The 13,469-nt window shown below is 45.4% G+C and overlaps 1 protein-coding gene across 1 annotated transcript in view; it reads right to left on the minus strand.

Annotated features, from left to right (window-relative positions):
• Positions 1-1,019: 1,019 nt before the first annotated feature.
• The window catches only part of TNC (tenascin C), a gene marked incomplete at its 5' end in the record, with an annotated part of 49,550 nt that continues 37,100 nt past the window's right edge, over positions 1,020-13,469 (minus strand). Inside the window, 8 exons of the mRNA XM_084219456.1 lie at positions 1,020-1,654; positions 2,855-3,018; positions 4,998-5,159; positions 5,651-5,747; positions 7,867-8,018; positions 9,942-10,074; positions 11,452-11,582; positions 13,198-13,341. Coding sequence (XP_084075582.1) covers positions 1,544-1,654; positions 2,855-3,018; positions 4,998-5,159; positions 5,651-5,747; positions 7,867-8,018; positions 9,942-10,074; positions 11,452-11,582; positions 13,198-13,341 — 1,094 coding nt within the window. The 3' untranslated portion in view covers positions 1,020-1,543. The remainder of the gene's footprint in view (positions 1,655-2,854; positions 3,019-4,997; positions 5,160-5,650; positions 5,748-7,866; positions 8,019-9,941; positions 10,075-11,451; positions 11,583-13,197; positions 13,342-13,469) is intronic.

Here is a 13,469-nt window from a genome sequence, read left to right on the forward strand (position 1 = left end):
CTCATAGCTTGGAAAGCATCTGGAGAGCAGAGCATATTTCTTCATTACTGGATTTGCTCTCCTTTATGCTGCCTATAATTTACTGTGCTAAACACCTAGGAAGGGCGATTAATTACAGAGAATTAATTTAATGTAGGGCTGCCAGTGCCCTGGAGGGTCAAAGGAGATTTATGTTCCCTGTGCAACACAAACAATGCTCAGGAGGGTAACTTCAGCCAGGAGGGAGGCAAGAAACATTTACAAAATGTTTGCAAAACATTTGCAAAGTACAACCTTGAAGTAGGGCAGAGAGACTGGATTAAAACAAGAGATCTTTTATTGTCTTGAACTGGAGGGTGTGATACAGAGGAACTACATGGATTTTCATTCATATTAAAAAAAAAAAAAAAAAAAGAGAGAGCCCTTTATTTACACACGTGTTCAAACTGCCCATGGTACCTAACAACAACTCTGGGTTCTCTTTGTTTTGTTTTGTTAGTTATTCCCACCTAGATGGAGCAAGCATTGGTCAGTAGCACTTAGAAAAACATGGAAGAAGCCTTTGGGCAGGGGAAAAAAAAAAAGAATTCTGTTCTGAAAGAACCCAAACCCTCATGGGCATTTCACTGTAACTAACCCACCAGAATAATTACAACCAGTCACTGACAAAAGGAACAGTTTTCAGTAGGGGCATAGCAGCCTAATTAATCTCAGTCTGTCGTTATTTCCCCATCTAAGTAAATATATCCTGGACATGCACAAACTCCACATAGATTTAAAAAAAAAAAAAGGTAGAAATTTATTTAAAGTAATTGTGCTTTTATTTATAAAAAAAAATTTACAATCAGACACTGTCCTGCTGTGTTTCCAAAAGCATGGTTCTCTTGAAAATGACAAAATGTAGCTTATTATTATTATCATTATTATTATTATTATTTTGTCTTTATATTAATAATATTAATCTTATGCTTGAGTTTAAAAACATAATGCTTTCCCTTCCCATTCCCTCCTCCTCTGTGGTACTTGATATATATAAAAAAAGGCATTCAAACCACCAATTATTTTCACTTATAACTAATAATAATAATAATAATAATGATAATTAATCTTACACATTTCTGTGTGTAAAATATGGCTGGTTCTAAAACAAACTACCAATGTACAAAGCTGTTCTCCCTCCCCTCCCCTGGGCCACCCAAGAGATCGTCAGATGCTGGAAGAACTTTATCCCAGACGCTTTCTGGCAAAAAAAATTAAAAAATAAAAATAAAAATAAAACAACACAGAACCTTTGAGATCGTTGTCTTTGGTGTGGAGGACGTTCCCGGTGGGCAGCTGGAGCTGCTCTGCTGGAAACTCTGGGATGCTTTAAGGCTTGTTGTTTTTTTGTTGTTTGGAATGCTGCAAAGCCTCTGCCGGGTCTCGGCTCACCGATGCTTTGGTGCCAGTCCCAGCTCCTCCCACCCCCAGGCCAGCGATGCCCGAGGGTCTCCCCACACCCCCTCTCCATCCTTCTCCACCCCCTCTCCATCCCCTCCCCAGCCCCTCCGCAGCCCCCCGGGCTCTACGCCCGCTTCCGCCGCCCCTCCAGGTTCCGGAAGCTGGAGGGTCTCAGCTTCATCTCCGCAAACTGGATGGAATACTCGTGGCCCTTCCAGTGGAACCAGTTGACGCCCTGTGAAGGCAAAGGGGTCAGGTTGGAGGGCACACTCATATTTGCTGCCCCTGGTTCAGACTGGGAGTGTTTCTGCCTTGGGCGCGGAGGCATCACAAAGAGAAGGAGCTTTGGGAAGCACAGGGGCTGTGGAACGTCCAACCTGTACAAACCCACCCACAGGAGGTCACAGAATCATGGAAACACACACTGGACTGGGCTGGAAGGGACCTTAAGGACCATCTTGTTCAATCCCTGCTGTGGGCAGGGACACCTTCCACTATCTCAGGCTGCTCCAGCCTGGCCTTGGGCACTGCCAGGGATCCAGGGGCAGCCCCAGCTGCTCTGGGCACCCTGTGCCAGGGCCTGCCCACCCTGCCAGGAAACAACTCCTTCCTGATCTCCAATCTAAACCCATTCTCTTTCAGTTTGCAGCCATTCCCCCTTGTCCTGACACTCCAGGTTCTTGCAAATCTTCTCTCTCCATCGTTCCTGCCAGCCCCTCCAAGCCCTGCAAGGCCACACTGAGGTCCCCCCAAAGCTTCTCCTCTGCAGGTGAACAATCCCAGCTGTGCCAGCCTCTCCTCCCAGCAGAGCTGCTCCATCCCTCTGATCCCCCTGGAGCCTCCTCTGGATCTCTGCAGCAGCTCCAGCTCCTCCCTGTGCTGGGCCAGGGCTGGGGCAGCTCTGCAGGTGGGCTCTCACCTGGGCACAGGGCACAGGGGCACAATCCCCCCTGCCCTGCTGCCCACGCTGGGCTCAGCCCAGGGCAGGGGCTCAGGGCTGGGGCAGCTCCAGCTCTCAGCACCCCCAGGCCCGTCTCCAGGGCTGCTCCAGCTGCTCATCCCAGCCTGGATTGGTCCCAGAGGTTGCCCCAACCCAGGTGTGCAGCACCTTGGGCTTGGTCTTGTTAAACCTCTGTCCCTCAGAGTTTTCCCTCCTTGCTTGGCTTTCATGGCAGGAGAAATATTTTTGTTTCACACGTTGAAAACTACAATTATTCTCTCCACACTTGGGATATTCCCTTGGAAAAGCAGACAAAGCCAACAAGATTTCACCAGCTGATGTTAAATTATTGTTTTGTAACTGCCCTTACCTTTCCCTATGTTCCTGCAGAGTGGGAGGAGGGGATGCTCTGATTTTTGGCTGGCTGAACCATCAGAAAAACCCATAATTGCAATTCCTCTTACGCATTAGAGAAGCCTTCAGAGCCAGACTCACCTGACTGTGGCTGTTGTCACCATATCTGCCCATCAGGTTGACTCGGTGACAGTTCTTGTACCAGAAAGCTCCTTTGTACGACAGGGCGCAGTTGGTGATGGCAGAGTCGTGGTCCTTGTCAAAGGTGGAGAAGGATCTGCCATTGTGGTAGGTCATGGAGTCACCTGGATGGGAGGACAAAAGATGAGCAAGGTCAGTGGATTGCCTGGTTTAGATGTCATGAAAATATTTGGACTGTGCCATGCCCTGTCTGCATCTAAATTTTTAAATATTTACTTTTTTTAATGTAGAAAGAAATGTACAATTTTTGGTTTTGCAGGCAGGTCAAAATATTTTTCCAGGTGGTCTCTAATCCCCAGTATATGAAGTGGATTTTTTTCCATGCAGCTCAATTTCTGCATTTCTTGCTAAAAACTGGATTTTACAGTGTGGACAAGCCAAGAACAAAGAGGTGTTAACAAGGAAGGAATCAAGACCAAAGGAGTTTCCACACTGACTGAATCCTACTCATGGTAGCAGTTACTACTACTCTGCACTAGATAATTTGCTTTAAATCACAGAATCATGGAATGGTCTGGGCTGGAAGGGACCTTAAAACTCATCTCATTCCACCCTGCCATGGCAGGGACACCTCCAACTGTCCCAGGCTGCTCCCAGCCCCATCCAGCCTGGCCTTGGGCACTGCCAGGGATCCAGGGGCAGCCACAGCTTCTCTGGAAACCTGTGCCAGGGCCTGCCCACTCTCACAGGGAAGGATTTATTCCCAATATCCCATCTAAATTAAACAGACATTAATTCTGCTGCTGCATTTCCTTTGTATCTCTGTAATCTGGGTAAAAGCTCCTGTGCAGGTCACAGGGCAGAGCCCACACCCACACCTCTGCTCTGGTTTATGCACCCAGCAGTGTGAAATTATCTCCTTTTAAGACATATTGTTAAACTGGATTTATCTCTTAATCCTGTGAAGCCCTGAAGAGAACTCACCAAGGGCTGCAGGGTTTGCCCCGGTGTGATTACAAAAGGCAGATGATTTGTTCAGCAAAATCATAAATCACATTACAGCAGGGCTTTGCTGCAAATCCTACTGACAAGAGAAGAAGCTGTGCCAGGCTATTATTGGCTGTATAAATGACAGCCAAGATTGGCCAAATGAGATATATTGTGGTTTAATACACTTGTTTCAATGCTGCCATAATCAGGCCATAAAATACGGCACCAAAATGCCAGGAGGATATAAAACAGAAACATAAATATATTGATGTGTTTGACTTTTTTAACACCTCACTGTTCTGGCTTGTAAGATATGGTTTGGGGGGTGTATTTCCCATCTCTTAGAGGTGGAGCAGTTATCTTCTGTTCACTGGGCAGTTTTCTTTATTCCCTCCAATCCTCCCTCCAGGAGATCTCTGCTGTCCATGGCCACTGAGTGTCCCTGCAGGGCTGATCAAATTCCATCATCCCATGGGGAGATGCTGTGCCCAGGGCAGGAGCCAAGCATTCCTACCTGGATACAATCTGCCCTGGAACAGCACAGCAGCCTTTGCCCACTGCATTCCCAGAGGAGCAGCTTTCTCCTGCCCTGCATTCCCAGGGGGAGAGCAGGCCCATCTCCAGCAGCCCTGGAGCTGCAGAGGAAAACTCCCCCCTTGTGCAGGATCCTGCTGCAGCAGAGCCACAGCTGGCACTGCAGGAGGGCTGAGCCCCCCTGGGATGGGGCTGTGCCCCCACCCTGACACACAGGGGACAGGGACTGCTCTGACTCTGGCAGTGGTTTGTTTAGTATTGCTGCATTGTTTATTTTTTTTTTAAAACTTTCTTCCCTATTAACTGTTATTCCTACTCCATATCTTTGCCTTATAATTTCCAAATTATAATAATTAATAAAATTATAATAATTTGTAGAGAGTGTGATTCGTAGAGAGCATGATCATCATCATCAATGTAGAAATCATCATCATTCACAGAGAGGGCGTTTACATTTTCCATTTCAGGGGTGGCTCCTGCCTTCCTTAGCAGACCCCTGTCTGTTCCAACCCAGACACTCCCACAGGAGAGGCACCTCTGATCTACAATATTCCCACATTTCCTTCACTCAGGGGAGGCAGTGTGTGCCCAGAGAAGGGGGGTTGCTCCGTGCTCTCACCTGCCGTGCCGCTGTAGCCGTCCACGCGCAGGCGGTAGCGGCTCTTGGCGTCGCCCACGCTGAAGCGCTCGTACACGGCGTAGGCCGTGTCCCCCTTGTCCCTCAGGTCCACCCGCAGCTCGTACTGGCCCTGAGAAGTGATTTTGTGCAGGTTCTCCAGACCTGTGGGCAGGAAGGAATGTTTGTCATGATGCTGAATGGTTTTTTGCCTTTTTTCTTTTCTGTATTCTCTGTATTCTTTACACACGTATTTGGAGCTCTGTAGCCTATTGCTGCATTCCTACTTGGTTTTCCCAGTGCTTTTCCCTACTTTTTCCCTAGGCAGAAAGACAAAACACATTCCAAAGCCCCTATCTCATCTTGGTTCTCCCTGGGAACCTTTGAGAGTTTTGTGGATGCCTGGTTAGAAGAGAGGGGACATGATAAGTTGCAGCTGGTTAAGCAATAGGGTCTTGGGCATCCTTGAACTGCAGCTGGAGGGACTAGCTGAGCCTGGCCCTTTCAGCCTCCCTCACATAGGGTGTCCCTGGCTCATTTCTCCTGTTCCCCTTTACAAATACTCCTGCCTCTAAGTGACTCCTGGACTTTTGGGCTGTGTTTATGTCTTGTTTTTTCTTTTTTTTTTCCCAAAAATACAAATTTTCAGCACTTACCTATCCAAAATTCATCCTTAGGATCTCCAAACCCTGCCACATAAGTATTCCAGTTCTTGTAGAAATCTTGCTTTCCATTCTGACGCCTCAGGAACACCTAAAAGCAGGGAATGTTATGGACAGACTGCCCTGGCCAGAGGGGAAGAGCTTTTACAAACACAGAGCCCAGCATTGCTCCTGCCCTGCCTTTACCCCTCCCAGCAGAGCCTCACTGCAAGAACTGAGTTGCACACAGGCTTTTGGATGCTCCATGTATTTTTTAAGTCTCCAATTTCTCTGTTGGGTTCTCTGTTGGGTTCCCAGGCTCCTCTGCATGACATGGCCTCTCAGTTCCTGCTCTCTGCCCTTTTAAACCCATCCTGCAGCTCTTGGATTTCTCAGCCAAAGGTTTTTCCACCCCTCATCTCCCAGCCAAGCATTCCTCCAGCTCCTCCTGCCTTTCTGTGCCCTGGGTCCCTTTGGCATGTTCAAATTTGGGGATGTCAGTGTGGCATTTACTGCCATTCCTTTGCTGGCTAGGTGAGATGTGTCCCTTGCACAGTGTCTTTGGAAGCCACTGCACCCCGTGGCTGCTGAACAAATGCTTCCCCTGGGCTGTGCTGTGATCTCCCTCACTCCCTCTCTTATTCAGAGTCAGTTCACCCTCTCCTTGGTAATTATTTAGATGTGTTATCCAATATGGTATTTCAGCAGCCCTTACACCAGTGGAGAGAGATCAGGGCTGAAACCAGGGGTGTGACCCATCCTTTGGAGACACACTCTCTCCTCCAACTACTGAAAGAGCTGGCAACCCTGTTCTGGGCACTGGAGTGTCCTACTCTCATAGTTTTTCAAGAGGGACTTCTTTCCCTAAGTGAACTGAAGAAAGACTATGGTAGAGGTGGTAAACTGACTGGAAATTTTAAGTTTTGTTTCTTTACATTGTCAGTGGACAAGGAAAGGTTGTGGGGGGAGGAGAAGTGTTCTGAAGGGTTTGTTTTATATAATTTTTTCTTTTGGTTACTGCTAATAAAATTTTCTTTTTACCCTTTTAAGGTTTTGAGCCTGCTTTGCCTTTCTCCTAATCCTATCTCACAGCAGGAAGTGAGTGCGCTGGTGATTGGCCAGCACTGAACCCTCCACACTCATTGGTGAGTTGGCCAGGAAACCTCAAAATTGGTGAAAAATTGGCAAACCAAAACCACTACACCTACCCAGGATAAAATTTCCAAATTTTTAGACAAGACAGCCCTACTGTGATAATAACACTATTTCCTACTGTGATAATAATCTGCCACACTCATTTGTGCTTTGGCCGGGAAACCTCAAAATTGATGAAATCTCAAATTGGCAAACCAAAACCACTGCACTTACCCAGGATAAAACTCCCCAAATTTATAGACAGGACAGCCCTTAACACTATTATCCTACTATGATAGTAACACTATTAACACTATTATCCTTACTGTGATAATAACCTGCCACACTCATTGCTGCGTTGGCCAAGAAACCTCAAAACTGGTGAAAAATTGGCAAACCAAAACCACTACACCTACCTAAGATAAAATTCCCCAAATTTATACACAGGACAGCCCTTAACACTATTATCCTATTATGATAGTAACACTATTAACACTTATCCTTACTGTGATAATAACCTGCCACACTCATTGATGCATTGGCCAGGAAACCCAAAAATTGGTGAAAACTCAAATTGGTGAACCAAAACCACGACACCTACCCAGGATAAAACTCCCCAAATTTATAGACAGGACAGCCCTAGTGTGATAATAACACTACTATCCTACTGTGATAGTAACACTATTATCCTACTGATAATAATAGGTGTGGTGATAATAATAGTGTGGTGATAATACTCCACCACACTAATTGGTGCGTTGGCTGGGAAACCTCAAAACTGGTGAAAAATTGGCAAACCAAAACAATTACACTTACCCAGGATAAAACTTCCAAAGTTTTAGACAAGACAGCCTTACTGTGATTCTATTATCCTAACACTATTATCCTACTGTGATAATAACCTGCCACACTCATTGATGCGTTGGCCAGGAAACCTAAAAATTGGTGAAAACTCAAATTGGCAAGCCAAAACCACGACACCTACCTAGGATAAAACTCCCCAGATGTACAGACAGGACAGCCCTACTGTGATAATGACACTCAGAGGGTGCCTGGGATGGGCAGGATGGGATGTGCTGCCCCTGCCCCATACTCACGATCCAGCCGCCGCCGTCCTCGCCCATGTCACAGAACACTTGCAGAGGCTGAGCCTTGTCCCCGTTCAGGTAAATTGTGTAGAGCCCTGAGGTGGCTTCTCCATTCAGCAGGGCCTGGGAGCAGTCCTTGGGGTAGGGGTAGAGGAGCCCAGCTGCACACACAGGGAAGAGAAAGCATTCCTTAGGAAATGAGCAGTGACAAGGAATGTGCCCAATGCAGATGGCTCAGGAAAATCCCTTGTGGGACAGCTACAGATCCCAGGAGCAGGTTTGTAATTACATCCTGCCTACAGAACATCCAGGGGATACAGCTGATGAGGTGAATTCTTCTTTTGAATGTGGTTTTTCACGTCTGTCTACACTTCTGGAAGTGCTGGGAATGTGAGATAACTACTCCCTGCTAGGATGGGAGCGCATCCTCCAGCTAAAGGCTGAAATTCAGGAGCTGTGTAACAGCAACTTTTGGGGAAAAACAAATCTACCAATCTCCACTCATGTGACAGAAGATGGAAGGGGGATACAAAGACAGGACTTCAATCAAAAATAAATTAATTTCGAGTGTTTTGCTAGCAAGGACAATATTAAATGTGTTATAAAGCTACACTCCTAAGAAACAAACAGCAACAGTTGAAACTACAGGAAAATGTTGTTAAGCTTTTCTTTCTGACAACAAGGCTATAAAATCATTGCAGTCAGAACAATTTCTAATCCTCCTAAAAAACTTTTCCTTTTTTCTTTTTATTCACTCAGGTCATTAACTTTTTCAGCCAATTAAGTGTTGTTCCAGGTGTGTCCAAAGGAGAGTTTTTACCTGCAGCTTCTCACAGAGTGGCTGCTGGTCCTTGCCACTGCTCCAGAAAATTTCACAGAATCATGGCATTGTTAAGGTTAGAAAAGACCTTTAAAATCAAGTCCAACCATTAACACAGGTCCTCCATCATGTCACCACATGTCCCCAAGTGCCAGCTCCACAGGTATTTTGAATACTTCCAAGGATGGGGACACCAACACTGCTTATTCCAATTCTTTACAATTATTTCCATGGAGAAATTTTTCCTGATCTTGAATCTAAACCTCCCCTGGTGAGATTTAAGGCCATGCAAGTCTCCATCAGCTTTGGGATCTGGAGAAAAGTGATTCTACTAAATAGTCACTAAATAGTCCCTGTCAACAAATACACATAAATGTATTTTTAGAGTTAAGGCCAGGCTTAAGCCTCTGCCTGAATGAGTCTGACACTGTTCACATGGCTGAAGGCACCTGGGCAGTCCCTGCTCATGGGCAATTTGCTAAACAACACCTAAACACACCCAGATTTAATTCCTCTCCTGTTTCTGGGTGTGTTGGTGAGTTCATCCTGCCCTGCACAAGCGGTGACAGGGTAGGCTCGGGGCTGGGTGACTTCTGGCAGTCCTTGGGCTGGAGTTGGTGCCAGCAGCAGGAGGGGGAATGGGGATGACTGAAGGTCCTGCTGGGCCTGAAAGGCTGAAAACTGGGAAAAGTGAGACAAATGACAGGCAAAGTGTCACAGCTAATACAGAACAGCTCCTTTTTTTAATGTCAGCTGCGAAGTGACCTTCAGAGAAGCCAATTTATCCTTGCAGAGCTGTCCTGTTGGGCTGGAGCTGATGTGCAGAGGGGCTTTGAGACAGCCCATCTCAGGGAGAGGAGAAAAACCTGCCCAGAAATCCATCTGCTCAGCCCCCAGCACTGATTTGTGTGTGCCTGTGTGCTTTGCTTCATTTCAGCTCCAAACTCTGATTTGTTTCCCCGGCTCGCTGGGATCGATACAAGGAGAAATCAAGGTGTCAGCTGGATTTTAAAGAATTCCTGCTGATATTCCACATGGGCAAGGCAGGATGTTTCACTAGCTGTGAGGGTGATGTGGATGGACACTGGAATTTCATCCTGCCAAGGGAAAACACATCTGGGGGACTTCGCACCAACACTACAAATGGATTAAAATCTTGTGTGGGGTCTCTGCATCCTCACAGCAGAGCTCAGCAGTATTTAGATTATTTTAGATTAGTATTCAGTATTATTTTAGATAATTCAGATTATTCTAATGTCCTTACTGGTGGTGACAATGGTCTGGATGGTTTTGCTCCTCAGGGCTCCACTCAGAGCCTGCAGTGTCACTGTGTACTGCGTGGAGGGGCTCAGCTCTGTCAGGCTGTAGGAAGTTGTCTCAGGGTTTAGGATGACTTCCTGAGAAGAAAAGAAATAATACAGGGAAATCTCAGAGAAATAAATCATAATGACCAGAATGGTTACATATTTTAGTCTCTCACATTGGTTTTTCGTTATAATTATTGATGGTATCTTTAATTGTCAAGATTAATTATTATAAAGCTGCTCCTCTAAGATTTTTACCAAGCTAATCTTCAAAACTTCAATAAAGCCTGCCTGGAAATGAGTGTTTGCCATCATAATGTACAAGCTGGGAGGTTTGAAAGCAAGGCAGCATAAATGTTTACATGTCCTGAATGTACAGATTGTGAAATCCATAAAAAACTGGGGAACTCATCCTTTAGGAGAAGGAAATGTTGTACTCCAGGCTTGAAAAGGCTGTTCTGCTGTGACATTAAAAGACTGATTTTCAATGTGCTTGAGGAATTTGCCTTCATGAAAATTAGAATCCTCTCCACTGATCCAGGCTGGGCATCCCAAATTTTATTATTTCTGGGATTCACCTGATTAATATTTAAATATTTTGTGTAATCTAATTATGTAGGAACAAAACAAAATTATAGGAGAATAAGAGGCACTTCCAGAGGCAGTTCATCCTTCCTTAGACACCCCTTTGCACAGGAGCTCCCTTGAGTTTAGAAAAGTGAATCACATCCTTTGGGGGATTTGAGTTTACTCCATGATATCTGTTTGGAGTGAAGAAAAATGTTTGTGATTTTTTCTGCATTGTGGAGGGATGAGAGGCAAAATTCAGGCTGCTATGGAGCTTCTGTTTCAGAGTATAATGTAAGAAAGTCCTTTAACAGGTTTTAAATGCATTTATGTTCAGTCTAGCACTGAAAGAGGCAGTGAGTATTTTAAAATTTATGTCACAGACACGTTTTATGAAAAATCCTTTCCTTAGGATTTTCCCTCCTGAGAAGCTGAGAGGCCTCAGGAACAAAATGCAAACAATGATTGTCTGTGGGATGCAGCAGGTGGATCTGGGATTGATCTCATGTGGTTGTTTCTAATTAATGGCCAAGCACAGTCCAGCTGTCCAGACTGTCTCAGTTAATCCGAGCCTTTGTTGTTCATTCCTTTTCTATTCTCAGCCAGCCTTCTGATGGAATTGATGGAATCCTTCCTTCTATTCTTTTAGTATAGCTTTTAATATTTTATATATATATATATATACACATATATATATATATATATATATACACACACACATATATATATATATATATATATATATATATATATAAAATAAAATAATAAACCAAGTGGGACCCCTGCGATCACCATCACAAATTTAAGTTTTTAATTCTAGACACATGATTCTGTTGCATTGCTGGACACTCCAGATCATCTCCACTGCCCAGATTTGAGGCACAGTCCCTCGGGTTTATTTACCTTGACTGTGCCATCGATGGATTCATAGATCAGGAGATATCCAGTGACTGGAGCACGGGGAGGCCTCCAGCTCATCACAGCTGCTTCTGACTGCACCTCAGTGGCACTCAAATCCCTTGGAGCATCCAGCCCTGCAGGAGACACCACAGCAATTCCAATCACATCCATACAAAGTCAGCTCCACAGGCTATCTTGTGGGCCATATATTAAAACAAGCCAGGAAAACAAACTTTCTCTCCAGAGAAATTTGAGATGAAAAAACCCTTCAACCTTAACGTTTGTGGTTAAGAATTAATTTTTCCCATTGGTAGTTTAAAATAAAGGTGTTAACTTTATCTAAGTTAAAATATTGGCTTTTTTTCAGGCACCTTATTTTATGAACAGTTGCACTGAAATGTCTTTTGAGACAAAATTGTGAGTTTCATTATTTCTCACAAGAAGACAGATTGGTATTTACACATTCCTGGGAAATAAAACTCTGGTTCCAATTATGCTTTTTTTAGAATATGAAAACTTTTTAGAATAGGGTAGCTTTATAGAATAGGAAAACTTTTCCAGCTCCAATCTCCAGCTTCCCTTCCCCTCTGTGATTACAGGACTGGGTTGGTGTGGCTCCCTAATTAATACCCTGGGACAAGCCAAGGCAGGAAAATGAGAACCATCCCTGATCCCATCGGTGCTCGTGGAAAACCAGGAGTGTGAAACCAGCTGGGCACCTTCAGAAGCCAAAGAAGAGTTCCTGCCCCTGCTCTGAGACTCTGCAGAACTGATGATCTCATATTTTTAAAAGTTCTGCTCCATTTGCATATTGGAGTTAATTGTCCAATTCCAGCTTTAGCCCATGAAGTCCCATCCTTCTTGTTTTTCTCTCTTCATTCCACCACTGTTTATGCTCTTGGGCCTGAGATTTGGATCATTTGTCCTTGGTCCCTGATGCTGTTGAGTCAGGGACAGAAAGCCTCCAGTCTTTAGGTGGATCAGAAAGCAAAAGTGTTTAATAAAAGCAGTGTGTCTTTTTATGATGTGACTCGCTAAGGTGAGGCTTGATTAGTTTCAAAGTAGAAATATCTCACACTATTGGTGAACTATGAATAGCACACTCTGGAGAACTACATTTATAAACAATGGTTAAAGAAAAAGAGATTATAATTTTAATTCTTTCCTCTAAGATTCTCAGGCTCAGCCTGGGAGAAATGATCTCTGTTCTTTCTTCAAATGAACTGAGAATACCCACCTTGGGCAGCACCAGAGCCCAGCCAGGGCTGCACCCAAGATGAACCAAAATGGCCCCAAAATGCCCGGCCGGGCACGGGGTCTCTCCCTGGGATCAGCTCTGCTCCATTTGCACCTTGCAGTTTTTTGTCCCATCCCAGCTTTAGCCCCTGCAGTCCCACCCTGCTTGTTTTTCTCTCTCCAGCCCACGGGGTTTGTGCTCCTGGCCTGAGATTTGGCTCATTTGTCCTTGGTGCCCAGCTGGAGCAGGAATTGTTTTGTCTCCCTGCTCTGTGCACAGAGCTCAGCATCCCCTGATGTGAGCCCAGACCCACACACTAAAGCAGCACAGAATGTGAAAAATAGAAAAGCTGAAACCTGAGGCATCAGTGACAGAAAACCACCTGTAGTCAGCCCCAGTGGAGAAAGGCTGATGCAAACACTATCAAAATTCAGGTTTGCAGTGAAAAAGGCACCAGAGGAACACAGAGCAGGTGGGACTGGAAGAGCTGGGAGCTGTGGGTGGGCTGGCACCTGTGGTGAAGTGGGTGGAGAGGCTCTGGCTCCTCTGCGTGTCCTTCTGCGCGTGCACGCTCAGCCTGTACTCGGTGGCGGGCTGCAGCCCCTGCAGGTCGTACTCCACCGTGTTCCCTGACACCAGCTGGGTCACTTCTGGCTCTGAGAACAGAACACAGCAGAAAAGAGACCTGGATGTCATTCAGACACATCACGGTGTGTGGCGTTTTCGGGGTTCCCCGTGGCAGGAAGGAAATGATGAATCTGACTCCATGTTCTCAGAAGGCTGA

Source organism: Fringilla coelebs, assembly GCF_963513975.1.
Source record: "Fringilla coelebs genome assembly, chromosome: 21".
NCBI classification, from domain to species: domain Eukaryota; kingdom Metazoa; phylum Chordata; class Aves; order Passeriformes; family Fringillidae; genus Fringilla; species Fringilla coelebs.